This window comes from Eptatretus burgeri, chromosome 14, assembly GCF_056783735.1.
Source record: "Eptatretus burgeri isolate ZD-2024b chromosome 14, Ebu_testis_v1, whole genome shotgun sequence".
NCBI lineage: Eukaryota > Metazoa > Chordata > Myxini > Myxiniformes > Myxinidae > Eptatretus > Eptatretus burgeri.
The window spans coordinates 45465945-45488900 of record NC_140974.1 but is presented as its reverse complement, the minus strand read 5'-3'; the positions used below and the strand labels follow the sequence as shown (position 1 = coordinate 45488900).

Here is a 22956-nt window from a genome sequence, read left to right as displayed (position 1 = left end):
CAACGATGTAAAAATAAAATAAAACAAACAGCTGGTAAGTCAGAACAATAGATGAGCCAAACCTAACCTTTTGTGAACTTACTTTGTTCATTTCATTACTTTGCTGTTCTTCATTCCACATTCAAAATTCAAAATGTGCATGAGACACAAAACTTACATTCAAAACCGTTGGGCAAAGGATGGCACTGAGCATCATCCGGACAAGGCTCATGAAGACACCAGATTGGTTGATCACATTCCTTGCCTTGCCAACCATGAGAGCACTGGCACACCAAGGCCATACCATTCCAGGTGCAATTTTTACTCTGGCCACAGGGAATGTTCTAGAGGCAGAAAGATGGAAAATTCCAGAACGACTGTCGTAGTTTAAGAAGCATTTGAAATTTTACAAACTACTAATTATTTTTCTATGATAGCTATAACAACACAAGAACAAGAAAGAAAATTACTCACCCTGCAGGCTAAGTTACCAGGACATTCAGTCACAAGACCTCGTGCCTTCAAAATGGTAACATTAACTTTGGGAATATTTGCAGGTCCTTCCAGAATTCCATCCAGTGCAAGTGAATGGCCATTCAGCCGGATATCTTGCAGGCAGCCCTGAAATGGGACAGCTGCTTCAATGGGTAGCATCCATTGTGCTACCTCCTTGGAAAGGCCTTCAAGGGCACCAAAGATAATTTGATAGCCAGACAAGATTGTGACAGGCTTTAAGTATCCTTGCACTGCAAGATGGCCATCCAAAAAAATAAAAAATCGTGCAGCATGAAACACAAAGCGGAAAAATATCGGTCTACTACCCAAACGGCCAACGAGGCCATCTGATATTTCAGCTTGGAGACGAGTACCAGGGGTTGTCTGCAACCAAACAATGTTATCTTCAAGCCAAAGAGTTAGTGGTGATGCCTGATTGTTATGATATGGAAGCAGTGCCAGTAAAAGTCCACTAGACTTCTCTGGCCGCATTAAAAAAGACAAGGTGACCAACTGTCCTATGTCCTCTTGAAGGGCCACCAGGATGTATGGAGTGTGGTTTTGAGAGGTCATCTCAGGAAAACCAAGTGTTGAAAATTCTGTGTGGGTTCACAGGAGGGTCAGAGATAATGGTTTAGTACAGCTTCCAAAATGGAGAGGCAATCAAGATTAAAAATAACAAATCAATGTCACTCAATTTACTGAGTTTGATAGTGTGTGTGTGTGTGTGTGTGTGTGTGTGTGTGTATGTGTGTGTGTGTGCGTCTGTGAGTGTGTTTGTAATAATGAGGGGACTGGGACGAGAAGCTATAATGCCAGAATTATAAGACGAGAGAAAACGGAAGAAAAAGACTCCACTTTGTGCTGGTGCTTCTGTGTCTGCCCTCGTCATCTTGCATGCCACAAGCATCCTACTTCCTGTCCTTGCCTCTCTGACACCCTGCAGGACAGTATCCTACAAAGCTGGCCCTGTTCTGTGTGTATGATAGTTGTGTGGGTCAGAGGTGGATCCAACTCAACCTCCGTGGGCTCCAACTCAACCTCCCGGGGCTCCAACTCAACCTTATTGGGCTCCAACTCAACCTTCCTGGGCTTCAACTCAACTACTGTGGGCTCCAACTCAAACACTGCATGCTCCAACTCAACCTTCCTGTGATCCAACTCAACCTTCCCGGGGCTCCAACTCAACCTTATTGGGCTCCAACTCAACCTTCCTGGGCTTCAACTCAACCACTGTGGGCTCCAACTCAAACACTGCATGCTCCAACTCCACCTTCCCGGGATCCAACTCAACCTTCCCGGGGCTCCAACTCAACCTTATTGGGCTCCAACTCAACCTTCCTGGGCTTCAACTCAACCACTGTGGGCTCCAACTCAAACACTGCATGCTCCAACTCAACCTTCCCGGGATCCAACTCAACCTTCCCGGGCTCCAACATCCTTTGTGGGCTCCAACTCAACCTCTGCGGGCTCCAACTCAACTTCTGTTGGCTCCAACTCAATCTCCTTGTGCTCTATCTCAACATCCAAGGCTATTAACTCAACCTCCATGGGCTATAACTCAGTCTTTGTCATTTGGATGATCTATTTTGTGAAATTTGGTATTCACATTATTGCGAGAGCACCAGGGGTTACGAAACATTTATGCTACCATTCACTAAGAGATACCTAATACATAATTAACCCTGCTAAGTCATTTTTAAATACGCGTATATGAGGTACAAGATTGTAATTGAAACACGATGGGAGAGTAAGCTCAAGGACCTCGGATTTTTCGTGCCTTTGCAAGACAGCTAAACAATGTCCTCACTCCTGCCTCCCTTAAAGTAAAAAATAGGACCCCACGTCCTGAAGCTCACCTGGATCAGGAGCAACAGTCTTTCAAAACCCCAAAGACACCCTTAGACCCTAATTTTTTTTTAATGCCATGAATAAACTTTAGTACATCATGGGTGATGAAGGTTGTGGTCAAGTTTCATTGAAATCATGTGTGTGTGTGTGTAGTTTCGGAGGAGAAAGCAAATACATATTTTTGGGGGTAACTGCCCCCCCCCCATAAATCCCTTTAATGAGCGCAGATTTTGACGTGGTCGATACACTTCGGTGCATCTTGGTTTATGAAAATTGCGGTCAAGTTTTATTGAAATTGTGTGTGTAGTTTCGGAGAAGAGGGCAAATACCTATTTTGGGTGGGTCAAACCCGCTCCTCCCCCCCTCCCCACGTCGACCCCGTTAATAAACGCAGATTTTGATGTAGTTGATGCACTTTTGTACATCACCGGTGATGAAGGTTGTGGTCAAGTTTCATCAAAATTTTGTGTACTTTCGATGGAGAGAGCAAATACCTATTTTTTTTGGGGGGGGGGGGTCAAAAGCCCCCTCTAATCCCCCAAAATGAGTGCAGATCTTGATGCGGTCAATACACCCCTTTGTTAGACATCAGATATGAAGCGTGTGGCCAATTTTTATCAACATCGTGTGTTTGGTTCAAGCGATAATGACGAAAGTGTTTAAGGAACTGACTGACTGACTCACTCACTCACTCACGGACACTGCTTGATCTCATAAACTCAATGGACTAAAGTCCAGGTGAGCTGAAAACCCACTTGCAGGGTATGTACCATGCACTTATCTATGATCTACCAAGATATAACACTGTGTTGTTGTGTACATTTGTCTGTCCCCCTTCATAAGCACAATTTGAGTCGGGTTTGAAAGGCCAATCTTTTAACACGACTGTATGTTCACTACAGTCAAAAACCCCAAAAGACCATGAGGAACCAAAAGACCCAGAGAACCCAAAAGTCCTCAAAGACCCAGAGGATCCAAAAGACTCTGAGGACCTTAAAGACCCCAAGGTCCCGAAGAAACAAAAGACCCAGAAGACTCATAAGACCCAAAAGACCATGAGGATCCAAAAGACTAAAAAGCCCCAAGGACCCCAAAAGACCCAGATGACCCCAAAGAGCCTGATGACCTAAAAGACCCAGAGGACCCAAAAGACCCCGAGGACACAAAAGACCAAGAGAACACAAAATACCCACAGGACCCAAAAAATCCAGAGGGCCCATTAGACCCGAGGACCCAAAAGACCCAAAAGAAGAGTAATTACGTCTCTTCTATTGGAATTGTAGATGGTGACTTGCAAACCGAGCCTCAAGAGCAATGTACAGAAGCATTAAAAAAACAACAATAAATACAAGGCACAGCAAGGTGAAATTCGCTGCCCATGATGTGCAACACACGCAGAGTAAAAGTACTGTTCATTTACATGATATATGGGATGTCTAATAAACAAAAAAGATACAAGAACACCTGATGCAAGGCTGAGTCTTCAGACTTTGGCACTGATGCTCATGAGGTTGTAATATCGAAATGAAACATCCCAGGAAATAATGAAAATAGGGTCACGTTTGTACGTGTTGTGTTTGAAAATAACGCTTTTTCTTGCGACGAAACATCATATCTTCCGGTCTCCTTGAATATCTATAATAATAAATGTCAGTGTGTGTCCGTCCATCTCCTCCATAACTCCAAAACCATGAAACTTACCACCTCAAACTTTACATGCATATTGAGGGAACTCCAAGGTGGTGCATGAATGAAAATTCAGTGTTTGGGTTAATTAAAACACCTCTTTTGAAGATAATTAACGGCCTTATTTAATTACATCCTTCATCAGGTGATCCTGGGCCACCTCGCTCTCTGGGGTCTTAAGGCATTTCCTGGGTAACCTCGTTGGGGTCTGAAGCCACCATGTTTTTCGGCCTGCTCAACCATGCCTCGGCTTGGAACAGGCCGCAGAGATTTCTTAACGATAAAGTTTTTTTTCATCTTTCCTCACTCATATTATCAAATGCCTGCTCAACATATCTACAAATCACTATATACATCGCTTTTGTAAATGATGTGGTGTTTTCAAATTAGGAACTTGGAATGATTTCATCATTATATGATATGATTTTCCACGATATACTCTCGCAGACTAATTAAAGTATATCATCAAAATATTATTTCAGTTTTGAGGATCGGATATCATCTGGACTAAATAAGTGTCAAAATCTGTTGTGAAATCTGATAATTTAAAGAAATAATGAGTCTTATAATTAAGATGATATACCTATTTACTTTAAGCAAGCAAGGCTATGTTCCCTCCTCCATAAATACACAAGAAAATGTGAAATTTCCAAAGCATTAAACATCATTTTCTAGTGTTTGGAGAATTATATTGAGTGAACAAAAAATTTAGGAACATGCCAAAGTTAACTAGCTTCATTGAGCTACATGATTTAATGCATTCACTGCGAGACCTTGCATTCTGTCCCCCAGAGAGACTGCCTATCCATCGCGTCTGCCAGATCTGTGTCTAAATTTTCGGATGTTTCATGAGGTGCTCTACAGGAAATCAAAGCAAATCTGGCAAAAAAGAGGATGTTTTAAAAAAAAATAGTTATAACGTTTGCACGGACCCCCAACCGATGTACCACTTGAGGCATGCACAGACGAGCAGGCAATATGGCGGATTATCTGCGATGTTTATTTCATGGGCGATTGAACTTTGCGATGTCTCCAGGATTGTTCTGCATTAAGCTGCAATTATTTTGTGGAGAAAGTCATTATTTGAATGAATTCATTTTATTTCATTAACTGCTACGTGCACGGTGAAGACGGACAGTTATAACGTTTGCGCAGACCCCAAGCCCATGTACCATGTGACGCATGCAAACACAAGCAGGCAAGATGGCGGATTATCTGCAATGATTATATCACGGGCGACAAGGCTGTGTTCCCTCATTCTCCCGAGATACACAAGAAAATGTGATATTTCTAAAGCATTAAACTTATCTTTTTCTTCTGTTTGGAGGATTATATTGAGTGAACAAAAAATTTCGGAACGTGCCAAAATTAACCAGCTCCATTGAGCTGTATGATTGAATGCATTCACTGCAAGACCTCGTGTCCGGTCCCCCAGAGGGACTGCCGATTCATAGCGTCTGCCAGATCTGTGTCTATAATTTCGGAGGTTTCGTGAAGGTGTTCTATAGGGAATCAAAGCAAATCTGGTAAAAAAAAAAAATGGACGTTTTAAAAAAAAGATATAATGTTTGCATGGACTATGAACCGATGTACCATGTGACAAGTGCACAGATGAGCAAGCAAGATGGCAGATTATCTACAATGTTTATTTCACGGGTGATTGAACTTTGTGATGTCTTCAGGGTTTTAAGCTGCAACTTTTGTGGATAAAGTCATTATTTGAACAAATTCATTTGATTTCATTAATGGCGGATTGCGCGGTGAAGACCGGCTTTAAAGTTAAAAGGATCCTATATCATATGCAGTGATAGCCTGGCCAACCATATCAACCATTGAATTTGAGTGCTTGCATGAGTGTTTAAGACACTTGCCGAATGCCTTGAAATCAATAGCGATACCGCGCTACGTCCTTCTGAGCAAATTGTTCACTCAATGCAGACACTTTTGCCTGCAACCTTATTTCAGAGCAAGTGGTTCGTGCTCTGTCACGCTGAGTGAGTGGCTTGTGCTCCGTCACCCTGAGCAAGTGGTTCATGCTCCGTAACCCGAAGTGATTGGTTCTTGCTCCATCACCCTGAGTGAGTGGTTCGTGCTCCATCACCCTGACCGAGTCATTCGTGCTCCGTCATGCTGAGCGAGTGATTCGTGCTCCATCACCCTGAACAAGTGGTTCATGCTCTGTCACCCTTGGCGATTGGTTTTTGCTCCGTTACCCTGAGCGAGTGGTGCATGCTCCATCACCCGAGCGAGTGGTTTGTGCTCCATCACGTGAGTGACTGATTCATGCTCCATCACCTTAAGTGAGTTGTTGTGAAATAACATCCGATTTGCGAGGTGTTTGCCATATTAACGAGTTTTCTAAATTACCGAACCAAATTTTTTTCCCACCTGTCACACGCAGCTGTTTATAAAGATTAATGTTTGTGAATATATCCCTGAAACATCTGTATAAATGCAACATTGTTTTTCGGTGAAAGCTACTCATGGTTTTTGGGTTGTTGCCAATATCAGCCAAGCGTGTGTGTGTGTGTGTGTGTGTGTGTGTGTGTGTGTGTGTGTGTGTGTGTGTGTGTGTGTGTGTGTGTGTGTGTGTTGTTCATAAAGCAACTCTCACTCTCCCTCTCTCTGTCCCATCCATGCTCTACCCCTACCATTACAGTGCAGCACCCACCTTCCACATCTCTCTCACTTTCCCTTCCCCTCTCGCCCTCTCTTTCTTTTTTCTGGACATATCTGGAAGGCGGTTGCTGAGATGGTGTTTGTCTCCGGATGTGTCTGGGCAGGATTTGTCGCCGGACGTGTCTAAGCGGTGTTTGTCTCTGGCCGCTTGTCTCCAGATGCATCTGGGCGGTGTTTGTCTCCGGATGGTAATTAGTGCTCCACTGCACATCTGCCTTCCCTTCCTCTCACCTCACACTGTCTTCCCTTCCCCCACCCCTCCTTGATTTCCCCCCCCCCACCCCTCCTCGCACCCCTCCCTCCTCTCTCCCTCACCCCTCTCTCCCCCTCCCCCTTTTTTTCTCCCTCCCCTCTGTGAAGCGATGGGTGGTAATTGCTCGTCCATATGTATATATATATATATATATATATATATATATATATATATATATATATATATATATATATATATATATATATATATATATATATATATATATATATATATATGAAGACCACAAGGGGAAAACCAGAGATGTCAGGATAAGTCAATTTTGAAGAAACTGAAAAACAAAGTTTCAAGACTTTGGTAGACTGTTTAATAACTGTCATATAGATTTCTTTTCCAGTAAAAGGAAGAGTGATCATCGGCTGATCAAATTATGCATGTAGCATTTGCCAAGCTTCTGTGTTATTTAATTTAAGAGCAAAGAACGAATCAATGTTGCAAACTGACATCACTGGTTATTCCCTTGTTTAATAATTGCCATGAAATTTTAACCCAGGATGTGTAGCAAATTCATGCTTGTTGGTTATTAGCATACATCACATGACTTTGGTGATCACAGATTATTTTTTTTTAACATTAAACGGTCATTGTTTTTTTTGTTTGATCGGTGTTCAATGCCATACTCAAGGGTATTTCGCTTATATGACGACGGATTCTACATTTCTTACTCCGTGCTACTTAATATGATGGAAAACCAGGAGGAAACCAAGGATAAACCACCCCCGCGATAGCTGGTCACCTCACGTGACTCCCTCATATACCTAAGCAGGTTGATTGGGCGGTGGGTACATCGAATGAGGATGGGTACTCAGACGCGCTAACCATTAAGCCATGGCGTGGGTCCCATAAAAGTCACAATAAAGGTTTGACCAGGCTTGAACCACGATATGCACCAACTATGGAGCCCATGATATAACCAAATAGGCCATTGTAGTGCTCAGAGTTTATGCTGTGAAAATTTTACAACCTTTCATCTTTTAGTTTCTCAACTCTGAATATTATGGTGGAACAGTTAACATGAATGAAAGGGAGATAACCAGGAGTAAAGTACTGACAACTCTGGGTTTCTACTTGTTCAGCTTTGACAACACTTGTTTATTCATTGCACGGCTAAACTTTATACCATATAAATGATGTGACACCCCTGGTTATTTGTTAAAGTAATATTGTGAGAGGAAACCTTATGTTGTCAACTATTGGCAGGTGCAATAACCCTGTAATTTATAAAAAGTGACATGTCTGGTTTTCCCCCTGTGGTCTTCATATATATATATATATATATATATATATATATATATATATATATATATATATATATATATATATTCGACTCCTCCCATGTTCTTCTCACCAAAGAAGGCTGCATAAAGCAACCACAAAAAGCTGCACAAGGTAAGCCCTTTACTTTGCATTAATATAGTGACTGCTTTCGTCATTTGCACGTGGTACGTGCTTGGGAGCCTCATTGGTGTGTATTGCTGTCTGCACTGTGGTTGATAATTCGCCAATAAGTGAATAAACCGGTCCGGCAGCTGAGGTGATGTGTAGCATTGGGATTCTCATGTGTGTACTATGTGTGAATGTCTTTACAGCTGTGGAGGAACTCTGGGAAGGGTTTGAAACAGCAAAGCACTTACCTTTCGTAGCCTTTCTTGGTTGCTTTATGCAGCTTCTTCGGAGAGAAGACCATGGGAGGAGTCGATTTATACGTATAATCCGAGCCACCTTGGTTAATTGATTAGGTGAGAGATAATTGGATATTCTCTCCATTCACAGGTGAGAGATATGGGTGGGTTAATTCGATAGTTATTCATAATAATCAATGTTGAAATAAGATGTGCCATAATACCCATATCTGTGCTGTCATGATCAAGTGTGCAGAAAGACCCATTTCCTGTTCACAGCTCATGTTACACTTATAAATATTCCTTTGAGGCCTGCTTCATGCTGTGAGATGCCCTCTTGAGGTTACAGTATGGCACAACGTGATGGTGACATCAGGTGATGGTGACATCAGGTGATGCTGTAGGTTGGAGAATGCATAGATACTATCACACACACACGGCAAACTAATATGTGTAGTTTTGTACTCGCAGGGTGGAGGAAGGGGTCAGAATATGCAAAATATAGAAATATCCTTCGAATCATAGTCTATCTCGAAAGCACACATTAATTGACATTTTATCACAAGTACCCAAATGGCAGCGTAGTGAGATTCCTGCCATTAATGGAGCTTGCGATTGTTGTATATAGATCGTAGAAATAAAATCATTGGATCTTACCTTTTGTACATTCCTTGCTAGTATATGGCCCATCACATTTGCATTTGCTCTGATTCTCTGACTCTTTGCAATTGTTTTGGTCTCCACAAAACATATTTTGGCATGGAACAGGCTGCTCACAACCCACACCCACACTCAGTGGAGGACTCTCAGAAGTGCGATTTGTAACTATTAAACCTTGAAGATGGACATCCTGAAAGCAACCAATGAAATTTTTTCCCCTTGCTTGGTCAGTTCCTGAAAGGCTCAGTGGTAAACCTCCCAAGAAGAGAAACTCAGAAGCTTCAATTAAGTCACTGCCCTCAGGCAGTAGCAAAACTTGAATTTCTTCTCCAGATAACCTGAGTTTCATAGTTTCATGATCGATGGTCAGTTCTAGATCATGCCAAGCCCCATCATCCCGGGCTATTGTGGAATTGCTGCAGCATAACTGAGGATGAAGTGACCCCGTTGAGGTAAAAACATAACCACCAACCAACTCCAACCCGAGATGATAGTCAGGACCTCCAAGAACTAATAACTGGCCAAAAGAGAAGCTGGTACGAAAGCGCAAAGAGAAGGTGATGTTAGAGGCAATGGGAGGCCGGTGTTTGGTATCGTTGCTGTTTCTCTGTTCTGTTCCTGATGTTGTGACTGAAAAACAAATGGCAAAATCTTTTAGTAGATCAACTCAAAGATTATTTATCAGAAGGTCACAACAAAAAGTTTATATACAGCTCAACACAAGTATATATATTTGTGTCTAAATGAAACATTTTTGTACAAAACATAGCACACCTGCTAATACCTTAACTCAGCCGGTCTGATAAGAGTGAACACCCATTTTGAGTTGTAAAACACACTCAGCACATTTCCTGGATACCACTGGATTTAAGAGATTGTGTTTGTCTCGGCTAGACTACACCACAAGCCTTAGGCCTCACACTGAATTTCCATTCTATCCTGGGTGTTATCTTCTCACGCTTTTCTTCTATATTATACTTTACCATTTTCTCCTTAAATACTCTCAAAATGTGAAAAAAAAAGAATTCACCGACAAAAAAAATCATTCCGTTTGTTATTCCTACCTTTTCTCCTGTACTTTTCCTTCTCAAAACTTCTTCCTTTCTTCTGTCTTCACTAATTTGCTTCTGTACTATCAAAGTTTTGAAATGACATTTTGAAATGATTCAACTCCCTTTACTGTCCTTTACAATCATGGTCCCAGAGGTCCAAATGACTTTCCTTTCCATCCAGATTAATGCTGCGGTGGGCTAAAAGACCTCGCTGTGATCCAATGACAATGAGGGTTCACAGACCAATATAGAGCTTGCAATTATGAGCGTCAATTTGTTTTATGTAGGTTCAAACTCACACGATGGACATGCTCAAAAAAAAAACCAGAGCCAAAATGTTAACAACAATATACTAATTTAATTACTGCATTAATTGCTGCGAAGCAGAGCAGTATTCTCATTTCTGAACACGGTGCATGGAACGTTGACTGGTGGTGTTAATTGAGTTACGGAACAGCGGAAACACCACCGGCTCTGTACAGAGCATCGGTACTGCTGAAGGAGTTTATACGGCTAAAGTTACAATCATGGATGGGTCACCGCTCTGGGAGAGGAAGTCAGGGCAGGAATTCAGAATTTGGAGGAATTTGACCAGGGTGCCGGCAATAGCTCACCAACTCTTCATGAAGAACACCGTGGGATCTTAAATGTCCACCAACTAATATCTTTGACATCCACCAAATAATGCCAGAATACGGGACACCCAGTTTTAGTGTCCATCTGAGAGACGACACACACATTGATGAATCACGCCGAATGTGAAATAACAGGATGACAGTTTATAGCTGGGTCAACATTGAAACCCAGGCTAGGCAGCTCAGAGATGAGTATGCATATGTCTAGGCCATCCGGCTAGCCCATCATCTATATTCCTAAATCGTATGTACAAAATCAGTGAATCAAATCTCTTACACAATATCTAACACCCCAAGCCCATAATAATATCCTATAATTTTGTGCATAGCTTGTAGATTTAACAGTTTGAACCCTAGTGGCCATTTTACCAGCCGCTATTCAAACCTCCATATACCCAAGCGGCCGGATTTTTCTCCAGGGAGCACAGGGTGTGGAGCCGAAAGTCCAAGGAGCTCAAGGTTCAAAAGGTTAATAAAAATCGACAAGAGTGAAAGGAAGATTTGAATGTCATAAAAATAATGCAGTGACTCATTGGATGATTCTGAAATGCGTCAAAATCAAGAGATGAAGCGTATCCACAAACTACTTTCTTTCAATCAAGTGATCCACAGATACTCACCATTCATCCTCAAGATGTTGCTACCATTAAAACTCATTGTGCCGATTGGAAAGCAACTGCTGCCATTGGGATGAGGCGCACAATAACATGCCAACGTCATGTTTCCGGCTTGCTCTGCCCATTCACATACGCCACCATTTTGGCACAAAGTTGGGCTACATGGTTCACTCTGCAGCTCACAGTTTAACCCTGAATAGAACAAAGGCAGATGACAGCAAGCTTTCACTGTTAATCACACGGTGATGTCAGGGATGAGATACCTGATGGGGGGAAGGAAGAGGCCATGTTGTACAGAACTCTTTGCTAAAGTAGCTTAAGCAGGTTTTCTTATACTTTATTTTTGCACTCAAGCAGTTCAGGATTAAGGATAAGCTTTGCTAAGCTCCCCCCATCTTCCTTGATCAGCTTAAAACAAACATTAGAGTAACTGTTTTTAAAGTGCGGATGCGTTGTCGAGAATTCTTCCGCACAAAGCATCGAAGAGCATCATAGGAACCGGGTCATTTGTTCGAAAATAGCAAGTTGCTCACCACCCAAGTATGCAAGGATCAGAGCAAGTGAATGAAAAGACATATAATGGAAGGAAACATGTTCCACGGGAGGCTTTTTACAAAACGGCCAATGGCAACAGTAAATCCAAGTCAACGTCCTCATGGTACTAATTTTTGTTTTCCACCTTAGTTTGAGTAACAAAAGCCATTGTCCCTAAGACAGGGAAAGAACCCTCTTAGTAACTGGAATGAGCCTTGCTCATTACTGTGCGCAAATACTTGCCTTAACTAATCCTCTTTAAAACCCAAGCCAGGACAATCATCTGTTTGGTGCACTCAGGCCTAATTAATCCTCAAGCGTCAGTGCTAATCACAGGGTTACCGGGACAACTGAGTCCGTTCGGCTGCAGGGTCAGTAGGATACGGAAACAAAGTAATTGAAAAAAAAATTTTTTTTTTTGTTTCGTACACCAAATAAGACATAATTGTCTGCAATTTGACTTTAGTCGTTATGAATAGAGCCAATTGTGTGACTGTGATATGGTTTGCAATTTGGCTGATGTGACGCGACTCGTGCGTGAACTATTGTGAATTTTTATTGTGTCAAGAGTCAGAATTAAATGTGATAACAACAACACACGTGTTGTTTGGAGATTTCACTTCATATTTCTACTAATCTTGAAGGCCTTGGTTTTTGACGGCTTATGAAAGGGTTTTTTTTTTCTCTTTTCAAAAAGTTTCAGCGACATGAACACAACTTCTGTTCCGGTGGCATCAAGAAACTCGCCCAAGGTCAGGAACAACATGTGACACCGATTATATTATGTTTTTGGTATCCAAAGTCAAGGCTGGTGGAAGAATTAGAACACAGAACGGATGAGGATGGAACATAAAAAAAGAAGAGGAACAGCAGAAACAGAAAGGGGGAAATACCAACAGCATGGCTGAGGGACCAAATTGAGGGAGATTTGGAGAAATAAGGGGTGTGGGGACGAATGTGGGGTAGGGGAGGACATAGCGGGTGAACAACATGGAAACAGACGCAAACTCTTTGGAAAGAAGGACTGGAAATTTGGAAGGAGGTGGGCTTGGGGTGGGATTCACGGGGGTATAAAAGATTATGGTTTTGGATGGGGGATAATCTGAGACGGTGGTGAACAGATGCCTTGAAAACCTGGAGAGAAGAACGAGATTGAAGAGAATGTGGAAGTTGGTTCCACAGGTGGGGAGGGGGGGGGATAGGATATTGACTGAGTGCAAGACCAGAAATGAAGCGGGAGAAGACAAAGAGAACAACAACCTGTCTGCGATGAGGAAAGTGACAGTCCCATGGATGCAGCTTCATCATGGGAGATTCCAATGACCTTGGAGGCCTTGGTTTCCACAGCCTCAAGCTGAGCAAGGTGAGAGGCAGGGGTGCCAGTCCAGAGGGGAGAGCAGTACTCCATCAAGCTGCGAATCAAGGCCTTGTCGGTGGATAGGAGTTCAGGTGTGCCAAGAGAAGACTTTGTATGACAGAGTATGCCCAATCGGCGGCTGCCTTTGTAAGCCAACCCTGAAATGTGGTTTTGCCCAAGAAACATCATTCCTGATAGTGAGACCCAAGAGTTTGAAGGACTGAACTACTCCAGGAGGATTGTTGAGAAAGTACTGTATAAATAAGGAATTGATGTATTCAACATAATTCATTTTTTGAGGTTGTACATATCTATAATATGAACGTGATGATGGTGTGCGGGGCCATGCCTCGGGTAGGATGCATTTTTAATAAGAATAATAATTATTTTAATGAAATAATCCTGCATTTTTGAATTGATTTGAAGTTTGCAGTAGTTTTAGTGCCCTGTAATTAATGTTTTGTAAGATTTTTCCATCACGAAAGGAATATACCTCACCTCCTTGTTTGTTGATCTGTTTTGAAGTTTAAACATGGTCAACATTGATTGTCAATGTGCGGGGAACTTTAACCGTTTGAGTCATGAATTCTCGAGTATGCAACACAAAAAATATGTTATTTTTTTTTCAGGCAAACCGAATAAAACATATGTTTTGCTTAAAAGGCAACCATCGCAGGCAACCGGAGGAATAAGCACTTAAATAGGAACAAACAATCGTGGCTCGTGTCATTGTTGAGCAATGTCACGGGCCACGATCGTGGCCAGTAGCACTCAAATAAAATGTAGTTAAATAGCACTCAAGTAGTTAAGCAATGGTGCACAACTAACGTACACATCCTTAAGAAAAAAATGTCTTGCACATTTATTTTAAGCATCACTGTATTAAAATAATATTTGCTCTTGTTCGACACACAACATGCTAAAAATGCATCTCAGCAGACTTGCAGGTATTTTATATTAGTCATTTATGGAATCTGCAATCCTGGTGTTGGCTTCATGGTGAAGGTGGCTGGTTTAAAATCTTCGGGTCTTGAATGTGAGCCCCTTTTTTTTTACCGTTAAATAACAATAGGTGGGATGACTCAGCCTGCCTTCCTTCCGAGGTCGGCAAAATCAGCACCAGGTTACTGGCAACAGGGGGCACTGCATCAGCGGTACATCTGCGCTCCCAACAATGAGCCAACCAGTAGCCCCAGGCTGCATAAAAAAAAAAAATAATAATAATAATAATGGAATCTGTGTTTCAATTGTTACAAGATTGTATGAGATTCTCCTGGCAATGTGGTATTAAATGGTTGAGATAAGGTTCCAACTTGCTTTTCCAAGGTCCATGGTCCGCGGTTGGGTTTAATCACGATGTTCATGATGCAAATGAGGTAAAGGATGTCAAAATTCCACCATTTTCTATCCATAAGGTTGCTGTTTCATATGCAGCCTGCGGCTGCTGGTCGCATCATTTTTCTGGAAGTGAGGCTGGACCACTGATGCGATGTCCCTATTACCAGTAAGCTGGTACTCATTTTACCAACCTCATAAAAGTGACAGGCTGAGTTGATACCTATTACAATAGCGCAACAGGTGCTCAAACTCAAGACCCTCAGATCTTAAGCCACCGACCTTAACCGTTAACCAAACACCAAGCTTTATCCATAATAAACAGGTGTCTAAATAACTGAGGTTAAAAAAAATTGAGAATTATTAGATCTGAACATTGTCGGTGTTTGTTAATGAATTTACTTTTGATACCCTTTTTTTAATGCATATGATTCCTAAATTTTGTTCAATGCAAGACAAAGTGTTGATGGGACATATTATTGCTGCAACTGGGCACAATGCAGCTCATGTCACCTTGAATCATGCTTCCTTAAAGGTAGGATTTGATATGAACCGGCGGTGTGTGCAAATGTTGAACAATATGAGAGGCTAATCCTGCCTAATAGTTTTATAATCAATTTCGATGATGGGTTCCCCTCTCCACTTCTCCTAGTAAACACTCAATTGTGCATAAATAATCAAATAACACCTGCTGTTGTGATCAGTCCATGAATTGTGACAACGGTGTGACTGTAACAAACAATATCAGGAGTCTTATTCACTGTATTAAAATATAAATATTTAAATTCTTCATTTCCTTCATCAAGATAACCGAAACTTTAGAGATGTATGCATTCTCCTCTGAGCTGTCGATTGAGCCTGGGTTGGAATCTCGGCTCAGCTGTAGCCTGCCATTCTGGTGTTTCGCAGGCAGAGTGAGGCATTAAAGTGTGAGCTGGGAGAGTGATGGATCATGGATGTCAAACCGGGTGGCCTGTCTACCATCATTCCTCAGTGGACGCTAAAGATCCCACGGTGTCCTTCGTGACGAGCTGGCGAGTTATTACCAGCCCGGTGAACAGATTCCAAATTCCTGCACTATCAGTTAGTTGAGTGTCCTGCGTTGAAGTGGTGACCTGTCCTGGATCGTAACCTTTGCCAAAGAAACTGTTTCGACAGAGCCGTTGTTCTTCATGGAGCATGGTACATGAATGAATGACTAGTCATATGGCAGCGATTGGTGGAAAGTCATTCTGAATTTGCAATGCATTCTGTGTATGCAATGAGGAGGAGGAAACCTCAATAACATCAATCTGGACAGGCAGGAATTGGCCAAAGAGGCAAAACTGTGGCTCCACCGTAGTGTTTCTGGTGTCTGGTGGGTTCAAATCCACTCCAATTGCATTCTCTTACAGACTGACATACTTTCATGGTGATGTAAAACACACATGAGAAAGGTTTACAAATACTCGTTGTTCATTTGGAGAAAGAGTTACGCAAAACATGCAAAACTCTCATTCTTTTTCTCATTGTCCTTGCTGAGCAAACCCCATTAAATTGCAATCAGCCTCATTTTCATTTAAATAATTGTACAGAATATTATTATCCATATCCAGGCGATGAATGACGTCATCGACGGGCACTGAAGGAAGCGAGTACTCAGTTTTTACTCTGTTCATGTATTTTCTTGTTTGTCCCGGTGATATCTCAGCCATCCTTTAGGCTTGGAACATGAAATTTGGGGACAAAACTAAAGATGTGCTTTGGCAAAAGGATATATATTTTTACTTTTTGATGAATCAATTAATTGATTAATGGCTTTATTAATATCGATTAATTAATTACTTATTTATTTCATTTCTCATCTAGGCAATATATCGGGCACCTTTTGAGCTTGGAAGCTGAGATTTGGTTATGGCAGTGGACAAGTGATTTAGCTTCAAAGGGTATTTTTGATTTATTAATTATTCATTTTTCGATGAATTACTTAATTTTAAAAAAGTTACAGATTCGGATGAAACAGTCGTGGTTTAGGTCTATTATTAGCCAATTGATGAAGAAATTAATTTTTTTACGATTATCATTCATTTATTTTAATTACTGAATTAATCAATTAATCAATCCATTATTGTGCACTGCTCCCTTCCAAGTTTGTCTCCATGTGTTGCACGGCGGCATCGCCGGGTGCCGATGGCGCCCCAGCCATGTCGTGCACTGGAGGATTTGGTATTTATTTATTTGGCATGGGTGCGGTGTACTTTGAATGTACCTCTACTTGTCTCGGAGTACTTTTTACAAAATGTATGTGTTAAATTTTATTTCACAAATGACTGTCAGTCAGTGTATTATGTTCTGTGCATTGATTACCACTGGTATGCCTATGATTTGATAAGGAGCAAATTGTTTATTATATTGCACTTCTACGAGGCAAGACACTAAGTAAGTGTCGATATATAGTAGAGTTAAAATGTGGCAAATATTAATCATAGAAGTTAGATTCTACAGCCTGTGGAAATATCACAAGTGTTCTCGAAACTTCTGGCTCCTTCTGGATATGGAGCCATCTAGTATGGATGAGTCGTTTCCTGAGGGAAAGGATATTGGGAATGTTTTATGAGCCGAGTATAAAAATGGTAAAGCAGAATGCAAAGTGGAGTGAGGGGATAACAGAGAGAAGAGCCAGTGTTATCTATTTCCTTTGTGGTGTGACAGTGTTGTGGTTATCCTTTCAATAAACTCGACTGCCTGTTGGACATCGATCGATCGAAGAACCTTGGCGTTGTGACTGTAAAATTGGACAAATACATATTTTGTAATAAATTAACAACTTCACTGCAAATCTAGTTACATAAACACACTAGACACAAGGTTTTAAGAAATATTATCCTGCAATGTGATAGGGATTGAGATTTTGCCAAAGTTGCTAAATTATTCAATAAGATTGATGTTTAATTACAATTTTAACGAATAAACTTATTTTTTTGGTTTATTTCATAAAGTTGCATTCTGGAATCCTATCAATTAACATTGTTCTTCTTGGACATGTATTTATGGATTACGAGACGACCCGTGAACCCGTTGGGTTCACGTTGTGACAGCGGTTGATAAAAAACATCATTTCAAAAAACAAACAAAAAAAGATAGCTCCAGCGAACTATACCGCTGAGGTTGTTTTCATTGATCAAATTCTCCCGAAGAGTAGTTGACTGAATCGAGAATTTATTTTTTAATAATTTTTTTGGTTGCCTGATTTGAACGAAACTTGATACTGCACGCCACAGGCGAATGGTGAGTAATGTGGCCCTAAAAGCTTTACGCTATCGTGTACCGTTTTGGCTGTATTTCGCGAACATACATTTGTGTTTTAGTAATATATACATTTGTGGATAAAAAAAATAGTTAACAGGGAAGAGCCTGTAAACAGAGAAATCAATGGTCAAACTAGACAGCTGCGATCAGAGATCGCTGATGGTTTCCAGTTCAGCCACCTTGTAATATTAGCCAATTAGTATTACTTGAAATTCTGCCTCAAAATGAAAAAATCTTTTTTCTTTAAAATTTTGTTCTTATTTTCCAAAAAGTTGAACAACGTGGACACATAGACTAAACACTGAATGCCTAACTCCAGAACCATCACAACAACTCACTGTTTTTATTGCATTTCATCACGAGAATCACTTAGCTCTTGAAACACAGCTCTGCCACAATACTCACATAAACTCTTAGTGCTGCTCAAGAAGGGAATGGTTATTTTTGGGACCTAATGAAGGCCGTATTGGAATGGGTCTTCAACAGGAATTTGGATTTTCGTTACCAAACTGCCTTTCAATGGGCACATCGCGGTGCGACGATTTGGAATATGCCATTTTTTGAGATGACAACTACACGGTTGCTCCATCTATTCTCCATTCACTTTAGTGGGGCAACTTAGCATAAGAATTGTGCATTTTGTGAGGAAAGCACCAAATTTGGCAGACTAGTAGCATAACATATTAGGAACAGATTTGGATATTGGGCCATCTCAAATTCAGCCGCTGATGGCTGTGGCAGCCATTTTCCACTGCCATCAAAAATTTTGAGATGGCCCAATATCCAAATCTGTTCCTAATATGTTATGCTACTAGTCTGCCAAATTTGGTGCTTTCCTCACAAAATGCACAATTGTTATGCTATTATTTAGCTAAGTTGCCCCACTACTTGTGAAGTATCCCTAATATGTATTTATCTGTAATGTTAATAGTTGTGGTTGTGGATCCTCTGGGTTAAAAGCACAAGTTTAGTCTAACAATACAGTAGTTGTTTCAAAGTAGCTGTTTAGTTAAGTGTATTGTAATACATGTGGATAAATGTGTTGTGTATTTATTAGATACTGGAGATGTTGTTTTAAGTACATTCTCCACATCTAGTGTTTGTCTCTCTCTCTCTCTCTCTCTCTCTCTCTCTCTCTCTCTCTCTCTCTCTCTCTCTCTCTCTCTCTCTCTCTCTCTCTCTCTCTCTCTCTCTCTCTCTCTCTCTCTCTCTCTCTCTCTCTCTCTCTATCTCTATCTCTATCTCTATCTCTATCTCTATCTCTATCTCTATCTCTATCTCTATCTCTATCTCTATCTCTATCTCTATCTCTATCTCTCTCTATCTCTCTCTCTCTCTATCTCATACACACACACACACACACACACCGAGGATTCTTGCACTCTTTTCTTCTCTCACTTCGCTTTCTTTCCTTTACCAGTTGGAACTTGGTTGAGTCACCCATCATTGCCCTTGCCATCGGACAAAACACCTGCGACCACAAACTTGCCGGGTGATGAGTCATGAAGAACTGGATAGTTTTTAAATAAAATTGAATGCCTGTAGTTTTAGCTCAAAGTCTCATAATTTTCTTGTCTCGTAAATGGTACTTTTTGTTGAAGGCTTTTTTGCCACTAGCTTCAGCTTTTTGAAAATGTCCCAATACTCTGTATCACTCTGTTTATACATATATGTGAATCATGCATAAATTAAATATTCCTTTAATTGTGGCACGAATCTCACAAGGTGTTCACATGCAATGTTGGGGTTAGGGAGGGTGGTGCCTTCGAGTAATGAGTCCGCTGCTTAAGCAGATCACATATTGCCAAAGAGATGAGATTTGTGAAATGTAAGAAATCAAAGTCAATAAATAAATGTCCATAATTGCACAAGGCCAATGAGGACAACACACCAGATATAACCTTTCACAGGTGCCAACTTTCATCGCCTGTCAGTACAAAATTTCCTTTGATCGATGCAAGGTAAGAGAACAGCAGCTTTTCAGCCAAATATGATTCCAATCTAATTCCACAGATTCCAAGTGATTTCAATGTGCTCAACCCTTAAATCATGCCCGGTGTTGGCTTAATGGTTAGGGTGGTGGGCTTGGGATTTTTATTTTTATTTTGTACACATTGTCGAGGTTTGTATGAGAGCGAACACACAATGCACAGCAAGGGGGCATGAGACAAGAGGGGTGGGAGAGGGAAGGACAAAACAGTGGAGAACAGAGACCTGAGGAGATCAGTGGAAGGGAGAGGGATGGGGCAGGGAACACGGGGGAAACAAAATGGACACTGGAGTGATTTTCAGGAAGGAAAGCAGGCAATTTGAAGGACGTGGGTTTGGGGTGGATTATGGGGGGTAGAAAAGATCGAGGTTTTGGATGGAGGAAGATAAGAGGTGGTGGTGAACTGCAGTTTTGAAGGTCTGGAGGGTAGAGTGGGATTGAAGGGAGTGAGGGAGTTTATTCCAAAGGTGGGGAAAAAGAGGAATGAAAGAGTGAAGGTGAGCAGTGATTCGTGATTTTGGTAGTTTTACCAGAAGGGGGTTGTTGGCGGACCTTGAGTACCCTGCAGAAATATGGTGGGGACAAATCGCAGACACAGCTGGGAGGGGGGGGGGGCAAGACCGGAGAGGAGACGGTAGAAGACAGAAACACTACCGACCTGCCTGTGGTGAGAGAATGAGAGGCTCAAAGACTCGGCCTCATCACGGGAGATACCAATGATCCGAAATGCCTTGGTTTCCCCAGCATGAAGCCGAGAAAGGTGGGAGGCAGGAGCACCAGCCCAGAGGGGAGAGCAGTACTCCATCAGGCTGCGGACGAAAGTTTTGTATGTGGTCAGGAGCTCAGGTGGGCTGAGGAAGGACTTTGCACGACGGAGGATTCCCAGTTGGCGACTGGCTTTGGAGGCCAGGTTGGAAATGTGGATTTCCCAGGAAAGGCCATAGCAGATAGTGAGACCCAGAAGTTTGAAAGAAAGGACTTCTTCCAGAGGATTGTTGAGAAAGTGGATGGGGGGGGGGGGTTGCAAACGGTCCCTTCGGAGAAACAGTGAGTGTGTGAGATTTGTCTGGATTGAAAGACATGTTCCACGTGTTGGACCAGTTTGTGATTTTAACCCATATCTGCAGTGAGCGAAGAAGCTGCTACTTCTCAGTCTGAGGGATGACAGATGGTACGGCAGAGGGTGGAGTTATCAGCAAAGAGATAAAGAGGATTTTCCAGAGAGTCGGAGAGATCATTGATGAAAACCAGAAAAAGAACAGGGCCCAGAACGCTACCTTGAGGAACTCAAGCCTGGACAGGAAGAGGGGATGAGAGAACTGCATTTAGAGCCACACTTTGGCTGCGACAGGAGAGGAAGTCTGCGAGCCATGAGTGGAGATGGCCTTGGATACCATAGGAAGAGAGTTTGGTGAGCAGGGCAGGGTGCCAGACTGTGTCAAAAGCACATGGTATGTCTTAGGGATATGGCTCTGATTTCCTGTCTGGCATTGAGGTCCTCCATCCATTGTTGGGAGAGCAGAAGCAGCATATCCAGGGTGGAGTGACCTGGTCTGAAACCAAATTGATGATCAGAAATCAAGCCATTGGAGAAGAGGAAGGATTTAATGCCTGAAGCAATGATAGATTCCATAACCTTGCTGATGATTGGGAGAAGGCTGATTGGTTTGTAGTTGCAGGGATCTGTTTTTGCACCTTTTTATGCAGAGCGGTAATGTTAGCTGATTTCCAAGCAGATGGCAGATGACCTTGGGCAAATGAGAGGGTGAATAGAACGAAGGGAGGTTGAGCAAGAACAGAGGAGCAGGTTTTTAGGACACGTGGGCTGATGCTGTCTGGACCGGTTGCAGAATCTGAGTCGAGGTTTGACAGAAAGCTCTCAACCTCGTCATGAGAAAAGGACACAGAGTCCAGGGACAATTGGGTGCGACTGGGTAAGGTGGGTACAAAAAGTGATGGGTTCCAGACACAAGATTTAGCTGCAAACACCGAGTTTAGGCATTCAGCCTTTTCACGTGCGATATCAGCAGTGCAGCCATTTGAGGTAAGGGAGGGGATGGAGGGGGAACATACACCAGAAACAGATTTGATTAGATGCCACCAGGATTTTGAGGAGGGAGAGAGGTTTGAGAGTTCAGACTTGAGATGAGAAAGATGTTGTTGTCTGGCTTTCCTGAAGGTAGACACACACTTGTTCCGAGCTTTGTGGAAGGAACTGAGATTGCCCTCAGTTGGGTTTGTTTTTCATGAGGCAAAGGCAAGTTGTTTCATGACAACTGCCTCGCCACAGGCTTCAGTGAACCAAGGGCGGGAGGAAGGGTAGGCCAACAGAAGACGAGAGGGGATAAATCTGTGCATGTTGAGAGAGCAAGTTTCTTTGAAAGAATTCCCAGGACGAGTTGATGTTGGAGAAAGTCGAGATGGGTGACCAGTCTTGAAATTTGATGGCTGCTCGGAGACCCTGCCAGTCGGTTTGAGTAAAATGCCAGACTCGACGGCGGTGATGTGGTTCTCTGATAACAGCCAGAGAGATGTCCACTTTGACAAGGACGTGGTCAGAAGAACCAATTGGAGTGGAGGAAGAACAACAGATATTGTCAAATTTGTCAAAATCAGATCCAGAAGAGATGGAGCGTCATTGGTTGAGATCCGGATTGGGAAGTTGACCGATTGAGTCAGTCCTAATGAGTCACAGAAGTCTTTTTCTGAAGTGCCATGACAGGTGAGAGAGGTACCCACACCTAGCCAACTGGCGTGATGACAATTGAAGTCGCCACATATGAGGAAGAGAGAGTGAGTTCAGATGAGAGGATGGAAGTTGGTCCATGTTTTCGGATAGTGAGGTGTAGATGGAGTCATCACTGTTTGGTGGATGGTACAGTACACATATAAACATGAGGTGAGA

At 42.1% G+C, this 22956-nt stretch overlaps 1 protein-coding gene across 2 annotated transcripts in view; it reads right to left on the bottom strand.

The window, feature by feature from the left end:
* Positions 1–22956, bottom strand: part of LOC147013076 (protein crumbs homolog 1-like) — a 91483-nt gene that overhangs the window by 36351 nt on the left and 32176 nt on the right. For both annotated transcript variants that reach the window (XM_085854609.1, XM_085854608.1), the window contains exons 3-6: positions 11551–11739; positions 9241–9873; positions 454–1073; positions 158–323 (exon numbers count right to left, since the gene is read on the bottom strand). In XM_085854609.1, coding sequence (XP_085710735.1) covers positions 158–323; positions 454–1073; positions 9241–9873; positions 11551–11739 — 1608 coding nt within the window. The remainder of the gene's footprint in view (positions 1–157; positions 324–453; positions 1074–9240; positions 9874–11550; positions 11740–22956) is intronic.